Source organism: Bactrocera dorsalis, chromosome 3 (assembly GCF_023373825.1).
Source record: "Bactrocera dorsalis isolate Fly_Bdor chromosome 3, ASM2337382v1, whole genome shotgun sequence".
Taxonomy (NCBI): Eukaryota; Metazoa; Arthropoda; class Insecta; order Diptera; family Tephritidae; genus Bactrocera; species Bactrocera dorsalis.
The window spans coordinates 91,238,864-91,261,722 of record NC_064305.1 but is presented as its reverse complement, the minus strand read 5'-3'; the positions used below and the strand labels follow the sequence as shown (position 1 = coordinate 91,261,722).

General features: G+C 37.6%; 4 protein-coding genes across 4 annotated transcripts; 2 read left to right on the top strand and 2 right to left on the bottom strand.

Moving 5' to 3' along the window:
- The first annotated feature begins 29 nt into the window (after positions 1-29).
- LOC105230712 (uncharacterized) lies at positions 30-2,160 on the top strand. The gene is made up of 5 exons (XM_011211670.4): positions 30-475; positions 530-643; positions 936-1,189; positions 1,807-1,917; positions 1,992-2,160. Exons 1-5 carry the CDS (start codon positions 368-370, stop codon positions 2,158-2,160), a joined length of 756 nt encoding a protein of 251 aa, XP_011209972.2. The 5' UTR covers positions 30-367.
- A 418-nt stretch (positions 2,161-2,578) lies between these two features.
- On the top strand, positions 2,579-3,361 carry LOC105230710 (uncharacterized). Its single transcript, XM_011211669.3, has 3 exons — positions 2,579-2,703; positions 2,760-2,858; positions 2,924-3,361. Exons 1-3 carry the CDS (start codon positions 2,608-2,610, stop codon positions 3,311-3,313), a joined length of 585 nt encoding a protein of 194 aa, XP_011209971.2. The 5' UTR covers positions 2,579-2,607; the 3' UTR covers positions 3,314-3,361.
- A 534-nt stretch (positions 3,362-3,895) lies between these two features.
- LOC115066472 (uncharacterized) lies at positions 3,896-4,627 on the bottom strand. Its single transcript, XM_029552218.2, has 2 exons — positions 4,428-4,627; positions 3,896-4,337 (listed from the first exon to the last, which is right to left on the bottom strand). The coding sequence occupies exons 1-2, from the start codon at positions 4,527-4,529 to the stop codon at positions 4,035-4,037; spliced, it is 405 nt and encodes a 134-aa protein (XP_029408078.2). The 5' UTR covers positions 4,530-4,627; the 3' UTR covers positions 3,896-4,034.
- Positions 4,628-6,751: 2,124 nt separating this feature from the next.
- LOC125777283 (MATH and LRR domain-containing protein PFE0570w) lies at positions 6,752-10,399 on the bottom strand. Its single transcript, XM_049451647.1, has 5 exons — positions 10,267-10,399; positions 8,199-8,255; positions 7,914-8,114; positions 7,612-7,768; positions 6,752-7,180 (listed from the first exon to the last, which is right to left on the bottom strand). Exons 1-5 carry the CDS (start codon positions 10,309-10,311, stop codon positions 6,966-6,968), a joined length of 675 nt encoding a protein of 224 aa, XP_049307604.1. The 5' UTR covers positions 10,312-10,399; the 3' UTR covers positions 6,752-6,965.
- Positions 10,400-22,859: the final 12,460 nt, after the last annotated feature.

Here is a 22,859-nt window from a genome sequence, read left to right as displayed (position 1 = left end):
AAAATGTTGACTTTTCTTTAAAAGAGAAAGCTAAAGATTTGGTGGGATTGGTATCTTCAACTTAGAACTACAAATATCTTATGTTATCAATATGCCGCATTAACGCTGTCGCTTTCTTGAGATTTATTGACATAAATGATTAGCGATCATTTACTACTTTCTGTGGCTTAATGGTATGCGGCTCTCTAGTAATGAAATGGTAGAACTGGTTCTCATTCATGGGCTACTTAAGCCAGTAGCTTGGCAAGGAAGTTTGCATTTAGTCATTATTTAAAGCCTTCTTCGAAAAGACGTGAGCTGATTCGCGTTCGCGTTTAATAAAAATCGGTTAAAGTAATCTAACAAATAATTACGTGAGTGCTGTGCAATGGCCGTACGACAAAATGCTGGCTTTTGTTTGCGGCTTCTGAGCTTTCTTTGGTGTTGTAACCTGTGTTGTGGTGCCGCGTTTTTTCCGACCAATTCCGCATATGGTGTAAGTGAACAAAGTATTCGAATGCAATTGAAAGAAATTTAAGTGTGCTTTCAGATTTTTGCCGCCATTGCGGTGCCGTTGGAGCTGCCGCATCGCAATGTCTTTATCTCTTACAATTTTGAAGCGAACTACAACTTGCCGTACACGTGGAATCTGCCCCCAATAGCGGTTAGTAAAAAAATATATCTACGTATGTACGTAAATTCACACAGGGCCGTTGAGAGAAAACCAGTGCCCGGGAGAAGAGGGGATGTGGAACCCTGATCCATCAATTGTTGGATAAAATGATTAGCAAAAAATTGTTGTAGAGCTCTGATAATTCCGGGATCGGGACGAATTGCTCCCGATCTTCGCTCTCTCTAGGTCACTGCATTCACATTAGGGTATACATATACCACATTTATTAATTCAAATTTAACGGCACTGCCATTAAAATACTTGTCAATACAAATGCTTTCAGAATGGTATCGAAGATGATGATGTCTTGACTCAAGCTAGGAACTTTCAACATTTGAATCAGACGGAAGGTTGCAATAACTGTACGGTTCAAAATGTTACTACAGATACAACAACAACAACAGCAGCGCCTACAGTGAATTCAACAAGTGATGCTAAAGAATCGGCTGCAAGAACACGGCGACGGACGGAAGGTGTGCCAAATTCATTGCTAACACGCACCCACTTCTACCACATACTCATGGATAAATTCAAGAGGTTTGTATTTCATGAAACTTGGAAGCCAATTAGAGTAATGCTAGTCAAATTCAATACTTGTCCGTCCGATTATAGAGCATTTGAATCTTGATATTTTCACGTTTCACACTTTTTACATGAAATAATTTGCGCCAAAGAATATGGAGCAGTGGTGCATGTGTGTGCGTGTGTATTTGTGTCAATGTTCTCTCTTGATTCTCAATCACTTTTATTGCTCTTTTAATAATCAATTATGAAATGTGTGTGAAACTACTTTCTTCGACGCAATTGCGTAGCAAAGTAGCAGTCTGTCTAAGAAAGGAAAAACTCTAATTGGTCGCACACGCGCAGGCGGCTGATGCCTTTGATGGCGCTCTTGCGCGTTCGGTATAATGGTGTGTCGATTTGATGCAACCAACCAGAACGTTCTAATCAGCGCTGGTCGCCTAAATCTTGGCGTCGCATGACTCAAGTTGATTATACATACTTATGTATGTACGAGTATGTCAACATTATTGTCGGGTTTTATTTTGGTTTGCTTAATATAAGAGACCATATATTTATATTCACATAATTATATACACGTACTTACATATATGTGTATGCATGTATAATTTCTGTATTTGTTCCCTTTTCAGAAGCGGCTACAATGCTGAGCCCTGCTTGCTGCGTTTGATTTGCGAAACGAATTCCTCCGGCCTGGGTGAGGTGAACGGAGTACTCGGCACATTAGTTCATATATTGTTTTCGTAAGTCATTTTCTTTCTGAAGACTGCTGCATTCATTACTGAATAATAATTATTGGCTTTTCTGTAACTTTCAGTCCCAGCACATCGGCGCATGAAAATCTTCCACTTCCCTACTATCAAGCCGAAGTAGATGGTTCGTTTGGATTTTGTGAAGAGTACGCGAAGGATTGCCAAGAAAACCCCTTGGATTTAATATCTGCGCCGCTTGGCGATATTATCGACGAATTAATGCATAGTAAATGAATGAAAATGAAATAAAAAAGAAAAAGAAACTGCGTAAAAATTGTTTTCAGTGAATTATTATGAATACGAAAAATTATTGTCGGACTGTGCTTAGCCTGATAATTATAAATCCGTATGTTCGTTATCGGATTGAGAATTTCCGCAATCATTTTCTCTACATAATCAGAATTTTTCAAAGCTTAGTGGATTAGTAATTAAACCTTTACGAATTTCTATATGAGTATAACTGTGGTTTAGTTCTTTAAATTTCTGATCTAAAAAGTAAAAACTTTATTTTAATGATTTGGCATCAAAATAAATTAATGACAATAAAATTAATTAATAGTAAACATTTAGACTGGAAAACACTCCAGTAAAATAGAATCACCTACTAAAAACAAAATTATTTTCTAAATTATATAACTTGGCATATACCCAAAGAACGGTTAGTCTGACTCTGGAGCTGAAATGAACTACCGCATAATCGCCATAGCGCTGCTGGCTACGCAGTTGGGGTCGATCGTTGCCGCCAGTGACTGCAGGAGATCTCCAGCAGGTTTTGCCGTAAGTCCAAAGCTTGGTTTCCATGACATTGGTACGAAATTTATTGTAATTTATAGAAAAACTTGGATCAGTGCTGCAGGAGGCCGAAACCGAACTTGAGCGCCTATAGTCGTGAGTGTCCCAATATAGCAGAACGCTTTCGAACATCAGAACTGGTAGCACATCTTAGTTTTGTAACATTCTAATATTCCCATAATTGAATGTCGATTTCATTGCGTAGGATAAAGTGGATTGCTTGTTCAAAGCGGCCGACATTCTAAACGGAGAGCAGTTAAAGTTAGATAACACTCGTAAAATGCTCAAAAAGCTTTACCCCAACGATCCCGAGTTTGCCACCGCGGCGCTTGTCAGTTTTGAAAAATGTCAGTCGGTTGTGAAGGCCCGTCTAGCTAAAATTCCAAAGAGAAGACCTACAATATCCGCGCCTCAGCCTAGTGCGGTGACTAGAAATATGATTCTGATTGGCTACATAACTTGTGCTGGACACGAACTGCCGCTTAACTGTCCACCTAAATTATGGATATCTTCGAATGAATGTGAGATAACCCGGGATTATTTAACCAATTGTCAATCGATAATGGGAGGTAATCGCCACTTCATTGGCCGCTAATATCGGTGGTGCACGTAGCAGATAAGAGAAGAACATATTAAAGAAAAGTACATACATATGTACATATATGCAAAGGCTAAACAATGCAGTTCGAGTTATTTTATGTTGATGGAGATCAAAATCTTGAACTTAAAGCTTAAGATTTGAAATTTATATACTGTTTCTGATCTTCTGTCAATCAATTGTTTTATTCAAGGAAAAGGTTCCTATTCAATCACACCGAAGCTATTAAAACTTTATAGGTCTCTCTAAGATAAATGTTTTTATAAGAAACTTTATACTGGAATAAAACCACTCAAAGATTAGCCAAAGGCTGAAGTACGACGTTTATAAAAAATGTTAAGGTGAGCACTTCTACGGCCTCGAGAGTTACCAGTTCTCCTCTTTAAAATATGAGTGTCTTCACATAGATTGTGTCTTTTATGAAAGTAATATCGGGCCAAGTACCATAATTTTTGTTCAATTTTAGCGACCCGATTTTGTTAACTCTCTAATGATCTCCTGGACACTGCTATAAACCATGTTCAAACCCATTTATTATATGTAGATATTGATACTTCTCCAATCGGTTCAACCAATTTATTGTTTAGTTCACTTTTGGAAATATTCAGTTACATTTTTGGCTGGTGGATTGATGAAATCAAATTGCTATTTGGGCGTAAGTGTCTTATGAAACATGTATTGGAAGAGTCATATTCGTATCTTAAAAGTTAAAGTAAGTTTACTCAAGCTGTAATGTATCATCGAATCTATTTATATCATAAGAGTTCCAAAACTCCCCAGTCTGCCACATATCATCGTCGTCCATACACGTTGCTGAGTCCATCATTGTGTAATATTGTTGCAGTTTCCGGAGCAAACCCGGTGGCATATCCTCCAGCGAAACGCCATTTAAGAAATCCATAATGTTTGGTTCAATTTCGGATAATTGCTGCAAAAATTCTATATTCGAAAACGAAGCTTCATCAAGCGCATAATCCTCATCGGCGATGTCATCGTCATAGCCCAACCGGGTCAAGTCGTTCTGGAAATCGGAAAGTGATACACATTTAAGGCAAGTTAAAGATTATATTAAGTGTGGTATTAATAAGTGTACGTGGACACGATTACACACCCGATCTTTAACTACGAAGTCCTCAAATCTGGCTTCGGTTGCTGCAATCATTAACCAAATCACCAGAATATCTTTTAAATTCATTGAAATCCCTGTCACCATAATTCACAAATATCCGTGAGCTTATAATATAATCGCGACTAATATGTAAATGCTTGCCATTGCAATTCAGAAACATATTTATCTGCATCGGTGTCCATTTAGGCGTGATTAGCTACGCTCCATTAAAGCGACAATGATAGCATCGTCGTGCTCGTAACGAAATTACCAAACATACAATTTAATGATATTTCATACCCATTCGAGCTCCAAAAAATTTAAACGGTTGAACATTTTTATAATTATATTATGTTGTGGTGCTGGTTCAAAGCCTGTTACGTTTGTTCTTCAAGCAGATCTACTACTAAAATGTGTCAGAGAACAACTCTCCGATTTAAATTCTATGGGCACCTTAGCTAGTAACTAAGAAAACAATAACTTTTTTGAGCTTTTGTCAGTTTATACTTTGCCTAACCTTTTCAGTTTATAACAACTAGGCCAGTCTTCATATATTACTGACAAATCTTAAATATATTTCCAACACGATCGGGGCAAAATTTAAATTTACCCTGCTCTCTATATTCGAAAGGTCTGTTGCTCTCTTTGCTTCTCTGTGAGACTGGTTTTCATATGAAGGAGAGGCTTGTCGATGGCTTTGAAGATAAGAAAGTTCAAAATTTGTGTGAAGAAATTCAGATACCAGGATTTTGATTGGAAAGAGAGACTATTTCACAGCAAAATAAACAAGGTTTCAGTAAAGAAATTACTGTTATTGAAGCCCATTTTACTTGGCTTTCTAACCTGTTAACTCATGTACATATTTACACATATGTCATCAAGACCGAAATTCGTAGCTGTAACCCTATTATCTAGTAACTTTTATCGGATATAAAAACTGATTGATCTCAAATGAGATTTTTTGGAAAGGCTGAAGTGTTCTTATACAAGGTAAAATTATTAAAAGGTGTATCAAACTAAATAATACTTTCGGTTACAAACTCCGAGTGACTGACTTAGCTAACGGGGTGGAAAGCATGAACTAAAGTTAAAACTAATGAAACCACTCGTATGATAGAAGTTGGGGTGTGGATAGGTAGAGAAGCTTCTCGTAAAAAGTAGTTTGTAAAGATTGTATTCAAGCCAAAAGATAAGTAAGTATTGGGGTTGTTAAGTTTTTAACCAGCTCCTATTAAGAGGCTAAATTGGCCTCTTCGAGATAAAAACGGCCTATTTTCAATATTTTTTTCATATAAAAAAATATTTTACTTAAGCTTTTTATTATTCGAAAGATTTGAATTTAAGTGTTCTATTCCTAACCTTCAGAAAGGGAGACCCCTCAATCTACGCCAACTACCATGGGAGAAGCCTCCTCAACATCGCGTAGGTTCTATCTAGCGTACCTTGTGAAAGATTAAAGCCAACCGTCATAAAACTGACTGGACCTTATCAGTGTGGTTTTAGGCCTGACAGCTGATATGATATTCACCAATTTTAGAAAAGTTCCGTTAATTTCAATATCGCTTTTGACAGTTGCCTTTATGCCGCCATGTCTGAACTTGGCATCCCCGCAAAACTAATACGTAGATAATTTCGTCTATCTCACTATTAGTATTAAAACCACCAACACAAGCCTCGAAATCCAATGCAGAATTATTCTTGCCAACAGGTACAACTTTGGACTGAGTGGGCAATTGAAAAGTAAAGTCCTCTCCCAACGAAGAAAGATTAAACTCTAGGAGTTCCTCAGCGTTCCCGTTCTAATATATGGTGCAGAGGACGATGACAACACCGATGAGTCGACGATACAAGTTTAAGAGAAAGGTTCTGCGGAAGATTTAAGGTCCTTTGGTTATTGGTCAAGGCAATACCGCATTCAATGGAACGATGAGCTGTATGAGATATACGACGCCATTGGCATAGTTGAGCGAATTAAAAGACAGCGGCTGCGCTGGATAGGTCATGTCGTGCGAATGGACGGGAACCCTCCAGCTCTGAAAGTTTTTGACGCAGTAACCGCCGGGGAAGCAGAGGAAGAGGAAGACCTCCACTCCGTTGGAAAGACCAGGTGGAGAAGGACCTGGCTTCGCTTGGAATCTCCAATTGGCGCCACAATGCAAAAAGAAGAAACTACGGGCACGCTGTTGTTAACTCGGCTATAACCGCGTAACGGCTTCTATGCCAGTAAAGAAGAAGATTCTACGGATGTTATACAAGTACAAGTAAACAAGACAATAAAAAGATAGATTTTTTGAAGCCGTGAAACCCATATCACCCTCAAAGTCAGAATAATTTCACATATATTTAGTCATTAAATTTATTGCAACGAACAAGTGTCTAAGCACCGAGCGCAAGGCACGAATGCTAAGACAAAGCCGAGAAACGCCTAAAGACAAAACTCGTACATAATAAAAAGTTATTGTAAATCTAAATTTATAATTTCATAAAGTTCTTTCGCCGCTCGCCGCGCAGCATGCGGCTCCGCCACTCGTCTGCGATACTTTATCCAATTGGCAGTGGCACGTGCGGCAGTGGATTACACTGTGCCGCAAAGCTCTTCGCCACATTACAGGGCTCCTCGTTCTTCCACATCTTGGCGGGGCAGTGCAGGAAGGTCTCGGCGTTTACACAACTGTACATCATGCTGGCTAAAGGTGAGCAGCCCATCGGCAGTTTGGCGTACGATTTAATGCCCACCGCAGCCATGTGACCCTTGACTGTGAGGTAACCGAACAACGAGAAGAAGAAGAGCGAGATGAAGAGCAAGGCAGGGTGTAGGTAAGAATGGAAGAGGTGTAATGAAAAAAGTTACTTGGAGTGAGGAATGGGCAGCAATGGCTCGTCTTTGTTCGACTTGGATGAGTGTGCCAATGTAAGTCCGTATGCGTGTGCAAGTGTGTGTATATATGTGCATTTATGCAAATAAGTGCAAATATCGCCAATATTGTCATAGTGAAAAATCAGATATTAAAATCGACTTCCGTTGAATTTGTCCTGACATTTGCCTTCTGATCGAGTATTTTGCTCTTTCTTTCGCCCGGCTTTGATTCAGTTTCGCTTGTTTTTGACTTAATATCTGTGTGCATGTGTGTGTGTGTGCTTGTAGCTTATTTGCTTTGGCTTTTGTTTGTGTGTGTGCGATACGTACTGTAGTCCAGGCAACTCTGGAAGGAGCGCGCAATCTGCGGTATAATATCCTTGTCGCGTTTGTTGACGTTTTTGTTGAGGAATTTTTTGACGTTCTCCATATTAAATTCATTTTCGACCAAGGCGCCAGTCTCACGGTAAATACAATCCGGATAGCACTGCAACAACAACAACGAGATAAACATTTCAAATTCAAATTCACTCTCAATGAGCACTTGACTCAAAAGAAGATAAGTGCCATTGTGCGCGAGGAATGTCACTCGGGTGGCGAGTTTGTTTGTGTGTGTGTCTGAAGGAACTCACAATGTGTGCGTAAGCTGGAAATTCGGCTGCTGGATTATTCATATTATTATTGTTGTTGGTGTTGTTTTTGTTGTTATTGTTGCTGCCCATGCCGTTCATCATATTTCTCGCTTGTGCGTTGAGCGTTTTTATATGGGCGGCGCATTTTGCTGGCGTTTCGCCCAAGTCGACTTCTGGCATCCGGCAGCAACTGTGAACATCCTGAAAAACACCAAACGTTCGGTTATACAATTGAATTTAAAGGATTTTCTGCTAAAGCCAGGTCACTGCGGTCGCACTACTTACGAAGTGGCCCAGATTTGGTGGTTCCGAGCAATTGAAGGCGGCCGCATGGGTGTGAGCCTGAAAATAAAGGAAAACGAATGTAATTTAGAAATTTTTAAAAGTTTCGGATTTAGAGGATATATAGAATATTCTGCATATGAAATCACGATACTCTCTTAATTTAAAAACCGCAAAATTTCAAAATACGAGTCCACATAACCGAAAAATATTGCATGGCGCTTATTCAGCTTAACATGAGAAATACTCAGTAGTCTAGCTTCTGGGCTGACATAAGGATTGGGTTGTTTAGTAATCATGCAGACTCATTGAAGGACCATCCGGAATGTGTTCTCGTATGTGAAGCATCTACATTGCACATAGGGAGAGTGTTCTACAATTTCGGAATGTACGAGTAGATATATCTTTTCGGAAGATGACTTTCTAAGAACTTACATATACTCGTAAGTTATAAAAGTATTTAACACTCTTAAATCATTTTGATGAAGCTCTTGAAGGTGAGAGTTAGAGAAAGTATGACAAAGCTGTGGAAGGCAACCAAACATTTAAAGAGACCCGCTAGAAGAAACACAGTTATGTTGTCAGAAGCAGTGATAATCAAGAGACAGCCGAAGATTTCGACGATATCCCTGATAATGAAAGCATTGCTGAGGTACAAAACTTTCTAGAATCCCCTTGCCAGATGAGTCTGCTTATTCGAACAATTTCTTTCAAAGAAGCAACGATTGAGATTAAGAAAAGAAAACTCAAAAAGTCGCCTTGATTTGATAAAATTGATGGACTTACTGTTAGACATCTACCTTACATTGGTATCAGACTGCTTATTTACATATATCCCCAATTCCATTTTTCGACTCGACTACTACCAAACTTAATGGAAATTTGCTAAGACAACAATGATTCCGAAACCTAATAAGCCTGAAAACTGTCCCTATTCATATCATCCAATTAGTTTTCTGGCGACTTTCTCTAAAGTATTTGGAAAAATTCTTTAAAGGGAATGTTACCTGTTTTAGAGGACGGTAATATGTGTATATTCCGAATATTAGTTTAGGTTAGAAGGGTACATGAACACCTGAGCAATGCCAATGTTAAAATTATCATGAATGCTTTTGAACGCAAGCAATACTGTGTGATGTTAAACAAGCATTCGATAAAATGTAGCATCCTGAGTTACTATATAAAATTAAAAAATGGCTCCCAGCGCCTTACTATCTACTTATCTACTTATGAAGGCATTTTTAAGTGACCGTAAAATCGAGAAGAAGAAAACCGTCGGAGAAAGCGGTGCATTTTCTGAGTTGTATTCGATTGATACTGGAGTTCCGCAAGAGAGCGTCTCAGTCCTGTGTTATATATAATATTTGCAGCTGACCTGCTGTACTGGTTTTTTGGCTCGCGATCACAACTTAGTCTTAAAAATAAAGTTCGATTCTATAAGTCAATCCTTAAGCCAGTATGGACGTTTGCAAGGGAGGGATGGGATGCGGCGAGTACTCGTACATCCAACATTGAAATCCTGCAAAGATATCAATCTAGGACTTTAAGAAATATTGTAAGTACTCCTTGGTATGTAAGCAACTTCGAAAACCACAAAGTCCTAAATGTACCTTTTGTTAAAGACGAAATCAGCGAAGCTTGTCGAAGATACCTTGATAGACTTTCTAATCATCAAAACTTACTGGCAATAAATCTACTGGACAACAGTATGAATGTTAGACGCTTAAAAAGAACTCACGTTTTGGACCTTCCAGATAGATTTGAATTCGTTTTTAGAATATTTTTTTGCAAATTATGTTATTGAAGAATATTTTGATTAGTCTCAATGGATCCCAATCAAATCTGTTATATTATAAACATATATGGTTATATCTATAAAATTTGCTGATTGTCTCCAATGTGAATATTTTATAAATAAATAATTGATAATTATTTTCACAATTTCGGTTCAAAATTTCTTTCTTTTTTTTCTTCAAAGGGAAACGGATTCATCCACCCACATTTCACTACAGCCTGTTGTTAGGCAACATTTCTAATTATTTAAAAATGAAACAATTTTAATTTAACTTACAAATAAACAAGCTGTGAGCACAGTTAAAATGTAAGCAAATGCCATGCTTGTAATTTTTAAAATTTCTAAGGCACTTTTATTTATTAAAAATCAAGTTTGGATGTCCCACTCGCAGAACGCTTTCCACTTTGGCTGAAGTAAAAACTAAATTCTGATTTTTGTCAACGGCTTTATATAACAAAAATTTTCGCGCATCCAAATGAGTAATCGAAAATGGAAATTCCCTTGAGTAGCACACAGATATATATTCTGATTTGATAAATATGTGTAATCATTAGGTTGTGCCTTAATTTGAAATATGAACAATTTCTTGTTATAATTTTTAGTGTTTTGGCGTTGATGTTGAAAATTTTACAAATTAAATATCGCTTGGTAGAATACTAAAATATACAGTAAAATAGCTTTTCAGTCAGAAATTTATTAAAAATTAGAGCGCTTGTTCAACTGATGGCAACTTAAACCCACTTAAATGATAAAATTTTGAAAAGCTTGGTGATTTGAACTTAAAAAATAAAATATTTGGAAAATTCGCAAATTTATGAAATTTTGGTCTAGAAAGCATTTATATTGTGATTTGGATATCTTTTGTGTTATTTACGGTATATTATAGGCCACCCTAAAGCTTATACAATATGCTAGTATGGAAAGTACAGAGTTAATTGTTATACTTAATTATAAATAATATTCTATTCTAATTGTTCCATACAATTATAAATGTTTGGTCAAATGTTATTGTTGACAATGCGACCTTGAAGCGCAGTTCGGTGCAGATGCTTTATTACCATTGTTACAGCCACAAAATACATTTTGGATAAAATTGAATGCTGGCCGATGTACGCGATTTGCGAACACAGGTAGAATTTCGGCACGCAACGTTCCTCAACCGAAGCTCTATTCAACGCAATACTGAAATACTCGCTGCGGAACACAAGCGCCTCTGCGTTTAGGTTATTTGTTATGGTAATGTTGTTGTTTCTTTCAACTTGCCATGATGCTGACCATCAAAGCCTGAACTGAAATGTTAAATGACCCGTGCCCGTTGCCTGGTGCATTGCCCTACATATTCAGGCAGCATTCCGCAATTGGTTGCTATCGAAACGTTAGTCGCCGTTGGCCTTCTCATTGCCGTTGACGCGGTGGGCGAAGCGCTGTGCACATTTTAATTGCTTTTCAATCGCCTACTCGCAATGTCAGCCAATCGGTGGCGTTGACGCTTGAAATACCCGGATGATTTTGCGTAATTAGAAATGAAACAAAACAATATTTGATGTATTGGAATATTGATGCTGAGCGAAAACTTTAAGAAACTTAGAATTCTTATTTCTTGCACTCTGAATTTTATATGAAAGTTTAACAATTTTGTTAGAAGACAAAGTTTCTACTATTTTGTCTTTTAAAACCCCATATTTCAAGCACCTTCTTTAATACTTATTGTATGCTAAAAGTATACTAATTTAATGCCAACAATTGGAATCTAAGTGTGCTCTGTCCAATCCACAAAAAGGGAGACACCATAATCTGCGCCAACTACCGTGGGATAAGTCTCCTAAACATCGCATATAAGGTTCTATCGAGCGTCAACAAACTGATTGGACCTTATCTGTGTAGCTTTAGACCTGGAAAATCAACAACCGACAGACAAGAGAATCGTATAAGTCGATGACAACATCTGATGAGTCGACGTTACGAGTTTTCGAGAGAAAGGTCACCGCGAATATCGCATTCGATGGAACGATGAGCTGTATGAGATATATGTCGACGTTGACATAGTTCAGGAAATTAAAAGACAACGGCTACGCTGGCTAAGTCATGTCGTGCGTATGGGCGAAAACACTCCACCTCTGAAAGTATTCGACATTTTTATAATCCTTTAAGTTTCTAATTGTCTTCCGTTTTTATCGAAAAGCATTCTGGATGACGCTAACTATGCTTATTTCCCTCTAGATTAAATTTGTGTAGTGATCAAAGGCCAAAGAATTTATAGCGATTTTAATTTATTTGCGCGTTTTACTTGAGTAACATACTGTGACCCTTTCTGTAGTAGGTGATACGATGATACACTTATTTTATATCGGAGACACCGTCTCTAAGGCGGTGGTTGAAGAGACATGAGGTCTCACAATACGATTGCTGCTGCTGTGTGATCCAGCATTCTAAACAAGAATGGCTTGCTAGAAACCTGTGCTGCAAATTTAATTTTAAATAATGTAATCTTTCTTGATGCCAAACACCTTGTATTTATTTAAAAAACAACCTTTTGTGTAGCAGTGTGTATGTGAATGTGTATCTTTAACACTTAATATATTTCACCTCTTTCTCTCCAGTTACTCTTTACGCGTTGACCTCAAGCTGCTGCTCATCATTTTTGTATCATTGGTGATGTCGGCTTCACAACTTCACTAAGGACGAGATGGATGTCGTGTGCTATACCGCAGAGCTTGCTTGCTTTGCTGCTTAAATTAGCTGAATTGTTGTTGGCGGCGATGGATGTTGGGCAATTATTGAGACATTGCCACGGAGAACACGGGGCCGCTTGTAATGTACCGTGAAAATTGAAAATGTATTCCTCCCGAGTGCGTGAAAAACGTGCCAGATTTGTAATATAAAACAACTTAAGATTGCTTAGCAGGTATTTGCCATTAAAATTTTATGGGATTTTAGTATTTAAAAATAAGAACACTCATTTGCAGTAATAAAGTGGTGGAGCACGTGCCTATCTTATTGGCAAATCCAATGGATGTTCGGAGGGTTCGTGCTATTTTTCTGCCTACTCTTATTTTTATACTCTCGCAACAAAGTTGCTAAAGAGAGTATTATAGTTTTGTTCACATAACGGTTGTTTGTAAGTCCTAAAACTAAAAGAGTCAGATATAGGGTTATATATACCAAAGTGATCAGGGTGACGAGTAGAGGTGAAATCCGGATGTCTGTCTGTCCGTCCGTCCGTCTGTCCGTCCGTCTGTACAAGCTGTAACTTGAGTAAAAATTGAGATATCATGAAACTTGGTACACGTATTTCTTGGCTCCATAAGAAGGTCAAGTTCGAAGATGGGCAAAATCGGTCCACTGCCACGCCCACAAAATGGCGGAAACCGAAAACCTATAAAGTGTCATAACTAAGCCATAAATGAAGATATTAAAGTGAAATTTGGCACAAAGGATCGCATTAGGGAGGAGCATATTTGGAAGTAATTTTTTTGGAAAAGTGGGCGTGGCCCCGCCCCCTAAAAAGTTTTTTGTACATATCTCGGAAACTACTATAGCTATGTCAACCAAACTCTATAGAGCCGTTTCCTTCAGGCATTTCCATATACAGTTCAAAAATGGAAGAAATCGGATAATAACCACGCCCACCTCCCATACAAAGGTTATGTTGAAAATCACTAAAAGTGCGTTAACCGACTAACAAAAAACGTCAGAAACACAAAATTTTACGGAAAAAATGGCAGAAGGAAGCTGCACCCAGGCTTTTTTTAAAAATTAAAAATGGGCGTGGCGTCGCCCACTTATGGACCAAAAACCATAACTCAGGAACTACTAGACCGATTTCAATGAAATTCGGTATATAATATTTTTTTAACACCCTGATGACATATACTAAATATGAGCGAAATCGGTTCTCAACCACGCCTTCTTCCAATATAACGCTATTTTGAATTCCATCTGATGCTTTCTCTCATTAGGAACCAATCATGATAGCGGAATAAAACTTTACACAAATACGGTATTTGAGCTGAGGGATCCCTTGTGGAAAAATTCTCGTGATCGGACTATAACTTTTCAAGGTCCCTGTTATCGAACACGAAGAACTCAGTGCCTAACCTAACCTAATTTTTCACCGAAAATATCGGTAAATTTATCAGAATTTAATTCTAATTAATTTTACAGCAAAATAAAAAATATGTAAATGACGGATAATGAAATCTCGATTATCACTTTATCGTGCGAGAGTATAAAATGTTCGGTGACACCCGAACTTAGCCCTTCCTTACTTGTTATTTTTGTTTTACATACGGATATAAGACCTGTAACTGCTTCTCAACGTTTTCATAAGCGATTATTAAAATGTTTTCGAAGAGGAAGACACGGATTACACATATGTGTGATACCTCCTCGGCGGTTCGTAACTTTTTTCGGGAAAGTTTATTGTTGATGAACTGTGTTGGAAACGTGACTTAGAAAAAGTAACTAGATTTACACAAGGCATTTTATAAAACAGTGTTTAAGTAACCAATGGAAAGTATTCATCTGAACAACTCTCATGTTGTAATGAGTCCAAGCTCAGTCGTAAATCTATAAGACTGAAGGCATTTTTTTTCTGAGTCAGGAACGAAGTTATTTTCTTGAACAAATCGAAATATTATTAAAAATCAAAAACTTCGTTAATTGTAGAAAAGTGTTATTTGGCGATATAGCTTGTGACTAAAATTCAGGCAAGAGATATTCGTAAAGCTCGTCTCATAATAGTTAGAGTTCTAAGGAAGCTTTAGATGATTTCAGTAGACTTAAATTACTCTAAAGTTCAGCTGACCTTGAACAAAAAGTCTGAAAAACCTTGGAGATAACCAGAAGTATACAAATTCTTAAAGCGATAAAATTAGCTCATAGGTAAGCCATTAGTGGGTGTCTTAAATGCCAGAATTGTTTAAGGTATTCTCTAAAATCTAGTAAAACACTTTTGAAGTTCATGTAAAGAATATAATAACTCGAAGACGGAATGGGTATGTGAAAGGCGAGAATAAAAAACAAATGCAGAGAGGAAAGGCAGATATTCTCTAACTAAATTGGATCATACTACATACTGATGTCGGGTTTCCTTCGCAAGTATTTTTAATGTTGCCTTATTAGATATTCTATTTTTTCTAAAGTTACTAAAAAATGGCAGTGCTTTATGTAAGCTGTTTTTATAAGAAAATTAATTTTTTTTCTCATATGTCCTCATTTCAAATACCGTATTTATATAGTTGTGCACATGTATTGTCAAAGGAAAATCATTATCACTTCAAATAGCGATGCATAATGATGGAATTTTTAGAAGACCTTGTTAACAACACACGAGCTTTGCATAATAAGCAGATTTACTTTAATGTTTGAGCTAGCGAGTGAGAAAAATCGCTATAACATAATAACGGATGAGTATTCATACACACATACATACATACATACACACACACACACATAATACTTCTATAACCTGTCAGCATATCAAACATTCGCATCTTATCGCGTTTGACTCCTGTTTAATTGAAGTGTGTACAAAGGATGTGAGGTATTGACAGGATATGGGGGGAAATCAAGCGAGCTAAAGAGCCGGGGAAAACGCAAATGAGCCAAGAAAATGAAATTATCGTCACTTCGTTAAACTTAAACGGGGAGAGGGAAGCGGTGCACCGAAGTAAGCAAAAAAATGCTTTTGATGATACTAGACGCTGAGACGCTAATGACTGGCACTCTTAATTGGCGTAAACGGAAATCGGAAATAAAGCTGATATGAAAATCAATCAAACACACACACACATATGCACAATTTAATGTCTTGTGCTTGTATTTGTGTACATAGTTGATGCAAAATAAATGACGTGAAAGGGAAACCGTAGCCTTGGAGAATTTAAATTAATTCATTTAATGGAATTTTCTACAGAAAACGTTCGCTTTCTTGATGTATGTGTGTGTGGGTGCATCGTGTACAATACTTGTGTGGAAAATGCACAATATTAGTTATAAACAAAGGGGCTTCCGCTGAAATTTTCATGTTTCCATGCACATCTGGAATGCAATTTCTCTTGTGCACTTTCTCTTGCATACTTTCAGGCGAACTCACAAATTTTAATTGAGTTTAGTTGACGCGTGAAAGCAGATAAGCATATCCAAGATGTGGATGTGTATGTGTGTGTGTCGAAAATCTTGCTGCTCATGTGGACCAGCGCATAATAAAAGACACATATGCAAACCACATAAGGAAGTTCAGGGTTTCATGCTGTTACATGCATTTTGCATTTCTTGAACTTGATAAATTGAAAAACTTTTTCTGAATATGCGCTTTTCAACTTTCTTCCGACAAGGCAAATAGAAAGAAAACATGGGAGAAAAATGGACACCTGCACAAATGGCCGCTTTTGTTTAAATATTGTAGGGATGGATGGATCCTGATGCGAATATATGAACCAGGCAATAGATGGTAGTTTCGCAAGCGCTACGCAATGATCCAATATCGACTTTATGATAATTTTTATACTCTCGCAACAAAGTTGCTAAGGAGAGTATTATAGTTTTGTTCACATAACGGTTGTTTGTAAGTCCTAAAACTAAAAGAGTCAGATATAGGGTTATATATATCAAAGTGATCAGGGTGACGAGTAGAGTTGAAATCCGGATGTCTGTCTGTCCGTCCGTCCGTGCAAGCTGTAACTTGAGTAAAAATTGAGATATCATGATGAAACTTGGTACACGTATTTCTTGGCTCCATAAGAAGGTTAAGTTCGAAGATGGGCAAAATCGGCCCACTGCCACGCCCACAAAATGGCGGAAACCGAAAACCTATAAAGTGTCATAACTAAGCCATAAATAAAGATATTAAAGTGAAATTTGGCACAAAGGATCACATTAGAAAGGAGCATATTTGGACGTAATTTTTTTTAGAAAAGGGGGCGTGGCCCCGCCCCCTACTAAGTTTTTTGTACATATCTCGGAAACTACTATAGCTATGTCAACCAAACTCTACGGAGTCATTTCCTTCAGATATCTCCATATACAGTTTAAAAATGGAAGAAATCGGATAATAACCACGCCCACCTCCCATACAAAGGTTATGTTGAAAATCACTAAAAGTGCGTTAACCGACTAACAAAAAACGTCAGAAACACTAAATTTTACGGAAGAAATGGCAGAAGGAAGCTGCACCCAGCCTTTTTTTAAAAATTGAAAATGGGCGTGGCATTGCCCACTTATGGACCAAAAACCATATCTCAGGAACTACTAAACCGATTTCAATGAAATTTGGTATATAATATTTTCTTAACACCCTTATGACATGTACGAAATATGGGTGAAATCGGTTCACAACCACGCCTTCTTCCAATATAACGCTATTTTGAATTCCATCTGATGCCTTCTCTGTATAATATAAACATTAGGAACCAATGATGATAGCGGAATAAAACTTTACACAAATACGGTATTTGAGCTGAGGTATCCCTTGTGGAAAAATTGTCGTGATCGGACTATAACTTTTCAAGGTCCCTGATATCGAACACGAAGAACTCAGTGCCTAACCTAACCTAATTTTTCACCGAAAATATCGGTAAATCTCTCAGAATTTAATTCTAATTAATTTTACAGCAAAATAAAAAAATATGCAAATGACGGATAATGAAATCTCGATTATCACTTTATCATGCGAGAGTATAAAATGTTCGGTGACACCCGAACTTAGCCCTTCCTTATTTGTTTTTATTATTATAGCTCCATACGGAGTCATAAAATGACTCACAAGTAGAAAAGGGAACAAAAATATTATTTTCTTGGCCTCTCTCCATCTTTCAGCCGAATAATGATTGATTTGTAAATCAAATACTACCATAACCCTTTTGTAACTAGCCTGTAACTAGTTCAAGAACGGTAAAAAAATCCTTCAATGCTGGTTTTACATTTCTCCTACCTCTTTCTTCCTCCTTTACTCTTCTGTTGCCACAACTGAACATTTTTTTCTCCAATCTACGAGTTTGTTATTGTTTCATCCATTGTTATTTGTTTGCTTGCGGTTTGCTAATAGAGACTAGCGGCACTGCTATTTTTTCACGCGTTCCTCTCCTGCTAGCACCCTCACATGACGCACTCATATGTAGCATTCTTTTATTATTTTCGCTTTGCCTTCAGTTTGTTGTTCTAACTCATTTCCTGTGGCATATTTTTTATTTTGTTTAACTTTTATGTGATTTTCCTTCCACCATTGTTGCCCTTTCTTGCGATTTCCTTGCGTTCAATCACCTTCTGGCAACAAATTTGCTGGAATGTTTTCTCAATGTGTCGTCAAGCAGCAAAATTACAGATAAACATAAACAAATAATAAATAAGGGCTGTGGAGAGCAGTGATGCGTGCCGTTAACTTGCTTACATACAAAGTATACGAGTATATGTAGATGTACTATATATATTTACATTTCTAAATATATGTGCTTATACAAAGAATAAGAAAGTGAAACATTAAGTCATTTTAATTAGATTAAATGAGTAACAAGAGAAGAGGAGAAGTGAATGAGGAGGTAAGTCGTATGCAGCAAAGAGGAAAAGTGTATATTGAGAAGGGAGATAAGTCTTATGAAACAAAGATCATGCCGCTAAATAAATGAAAATTCGTATTCTTGTACAAATATTACAGGAAACGTGACAATTCAGCTGTGTCAATGCAATATGTGATAACTCGCTATACTTGGCGTGGCAGAACTGCAGTTTTTACCAGCAACAAAAGTTCTGTGCTGTTCAGAAAATCAGCAATGCCACTTAGTAACTGACGTGCTAACGATGTAAAGGAATATTACTTCATTAAACTATGAAAAAGTTGGTGCAAGGAATGAACGGATCCCTTTTTCAGCAATTATCAATACAATGCAGTCTTCTTTAAGTACGCCTCTGCACACAAAAGTAAACTAAGTTGCAGCAGAATAAAGTAGACTAAAATGAAGTAGATTAAAGCAAGGTTTAACAGAGCAAAGAAAAAAGGAATATAGTAGGACAGTTGCTCTAAAATCAGTTGCAAAAACTACAGGTCAGCGTTTAGCTAACTATCTGGGCTGTGCCTAAAAACTCGCGCGTACAACAATTTGTCTAGATTTATACTCGGAGAGTAACTGATGTTTCATACAGACAACGTCTGGTGCAGACAGATAGGGTAACGCACTTTATTTCTCAGAACTACTTCTTCTTTAATTTGTATTTTATATGGAAAATTGCATTGAGTGATTGCCATACGAATGACGAGAGAAAGCAGATTTAATAGGTTTCCCATATTTTCTCAAGCTACTTATGTACTTTTAAATGCACACACAAAGCGTGGATACTTTACTACTTTGAAGGCGCATAAGTGTTTGCTTTTATGTGCAATTTGCGTTCAATTCGATTGAAATATTACTCATACGCACCGTAGATCATATTTTTAATAGCCGAGCAGGCAGGTAAACGGATTCAGCTAGCTGTGTTGCACTAATACGAACGCACATAAAGGAAAAGGAAAATGGTGTTATATGCGATATTGAAGCGTGTGAGATTCTGTGATTGCTTTATGCGCCCTACAGTGATTCGCACTGCTGCAAAGTAAGGCCGAGTGCCAATTTCATTTAGGTGTGCAGATATATACATTCATACATATTTTACCAACTCAACTGTTTTTCTACCATCAAACCTCTTTATTATTAAATTTAGTTGACTGTTTGAAGTTTCAAAATGTTGTTGGCACTAACTGTTCATTTCCAGCAGCAAATTTCCGTCAATCTCTGCTCTGTCTGCTGACTGAGCATTTATTTACATAACAAATTTTGTCCGCATGCATATCCTGCAGATCCTTCAGGTTGTTTGGGTATCTTTCCATTTAAAATCCCGCGAGCGTTTTTAAATGTTGACATTTTAATTATTTCTGTGGGACAAGTACACATTTGCATGCGCGTGACTGCCTTTCTCTTGACTTTATGTTCAATATGTGCACATATACACTTACATATGCATACATGCATACATTCATACATACATAAATACACACATACGAATTTATATTCTCTGCAAATATGAAATTGCAACAGACACTTGACTTTAATTAAATTTGCATTATTTTTCTTTGATGCGTGGGGTTGTAAAAAAAATAAAAATACGACAACAATAGAAATGAAAAAAAAAACATTTAAATTTCACACGCAAATTGTTTATATTAATATGTATGATATGTATGTTTGCAATCCGTGATTTCTGGCTGTGACATTATTGCACCTGTTTTTTGTTGTATTTTCATGTCTAATTTATGCGTGTTGGGTCGCGATTGGAATTTCGTTAATTTCGCGTTTTTTGGAATTGTTTGCGCATAATTGTCCCGCTAACCTTTATCAGATGCTAATGACGTTAGCCTGAAAAGTTGTTGTTGTATTGTGTAAAATTAAATTTTTGATTAAAAATCCAGGAAGAGAAAATACAGGAAAAAGTTTAACAATAAATAAAAAGTAGTTTAATTGTAAAGCGTTTTTTTTGTAATTTTATAGTCAAAACTTTAATCGATTTATTTAAAAATAATTTAAGTTGAACGTCACAATATTGTCTACGTCTAGGACCGGAAGTCGTGAGCTACTTGAGCCATACGTAAAAGATTCATTTCTGGTTTCCCAAGTGAAAGCGATCAGAGAACTTTCTTCCCTATAACTCCATCTCCTTTCTTACTAAACAGTTAAGAGTTGGGAAAATTAAATGTTTTTAAAAAGTGTCAATGAGCGAAAAACGCCAACTAAATTGGATCGAATACCAGCACAGTTTGAAGCATTAACATACACACACACCACAATGCTCTGTTTGCCATACTTTCTCGCCCCTTCGCAGCTAATGCCGGCTGCACCTTTATATCCACGCCCAGTGCCAATACCGTACCGTTGTGCAACAGTAATAACAGTAATGCTCCTCCTCCTTGCTCGCACTCTTCGGCCGCTCTAAAGTAGACACAAGTGGGTGGTGGCTGGTGGCAGAGCTTGTGTAAATAGCAATCAAAAGAAATACTCGGAATATACACATGCATATTTATATCCACTTGTGCGCATGTGTGTGGGTGTCTGAGTGCGTGCTTGTGTCTGTGTATGGAGCGTGCAGCCGTTGAGCAACCATTCTGCATGTGTAATGATGCTAACACTTCGCCTAGATAAACAAGTGACTTTGCCGGTGACACCTAACAATTGCCAGCGGTGATGAGAGCACTTAAGTACCTGCTGCGGGACATGAGGGGGGCGGCGTGGCGGCAGCAAGGTGTGAGTAATGCGCGTGCATTACCCTTCTGTCAATAACACTGAATGAGCATAAAACGACATTTGCGCACATATATCCTTACCTACAACAACAACAACAACAACGATTTACGAGCGGCATGCGCCAGCGTTGCGTAGAAATGGCAAAAAGCAACAGCAGCAGCAGCAGCACTTAAACTCTCAATCAAATGCAAGTTTGTTTGCCGCCCAGAATTGTTGTTGTTGCGCAAGATATTTCTGCTACTTTATCGCCTTAGTGCAAGCGCATTTAGTGAGACAGCTGCCGCAGCTTGAATATGTTTCTCCCCCCCCTTTAAGGGGATCGAGCAGCAGCAAAGGGCGCCCGCCAGCAGCAAAAGCAGAAGTTAAGCCAAATAATTTGTTATGCAAACAACGGTAAAGAACGCGTGCACCCTCACCCACCCAGGCAACGCCGAACGCCGGCAGAAAAATTAAAATAATCACAGCAAATATGCGACCCGATGAGCCCCTGTTTTCTCTCCATTTCACCGGGTGATGTGGGTCGGGTCATCCTCAAATATTTGCACTTAAATTGAGCTGGAATTTGAATAGCCGGACGGACAAAGGGCGGTATTTGTTCTGCCCCAAAGTTCGAAATACCAACTCTATTGATTGTGTGCGCATGTGTGGGTGTGTCTTTACCTTTTTTTCCTTCATGTAAACACGATTTTAAATGTCCTGTAATCGATCGGCTGTCCATTGTGGCTCACTGCACATGCTAATAGTTTCTATTTTTCCATTTCCCTTTGAAATCCCAAGGAGTGTTCCGCTTTGTGCGCTTAGCTAATCTTTCAAATATTTGTGAACCCAAGAAAGCTATTTACACTGCTTCCCCTGTGCTTTCAACTATGAACACACACACACACATGCAGGGAAGTAAAGATATACAGCCCGCCTTGTTTACTTCACTTATGAACTCGAAATAAAAATGAAGACACAAAAAGTTAGTTATATAACAATGCAAGTGTGATTATTTCATAAGAGCTTTCAAATGCGAAATTCCACTTGAAGCGTTTTAAGTTCTCAAAGCTGGAAATTGCATGCTTCTGGTTTTCGGGTTTTGTAAATGTAGCAATAAAATTGTCAGAGTTAATAAGTGTTTTGGAATTGTCAGCAACAGACCATGGATTAACAAAAGAATATGAGCACTCACAAACACACATATTCGTACGGAACTCAGTGCAAGAAAATGGCATGTCATACACAAGCTTACTTTTCGACACACCCATACATAATCAAGTGTTTGAATTTTATAACAGTAAGTACCATATATGTGCATACTCGTATATGCATAAATTTGCAACTTATTTCTGCTGCAACAACATAGTTCTGCACGCGCTCATGAAGTCAATTGCTCGCAGCACCTGTTGATATCACGCGTTTCTTAGCATTCATTAGAACATTAAACAATGTTATGTTTATGCTCTCTCATAAAGCAATGTTATGTTCATGTTCCCTGATTCATTTCTCATTCGCTCAACATTCAATGAGTTTACTCCGAAAAATTGTGGATGTTACTGTTCCACACCTGAAAGTATGTTAAATAACTACATATGACTGCTGCGCTCTCTGTTAGCAACTGTT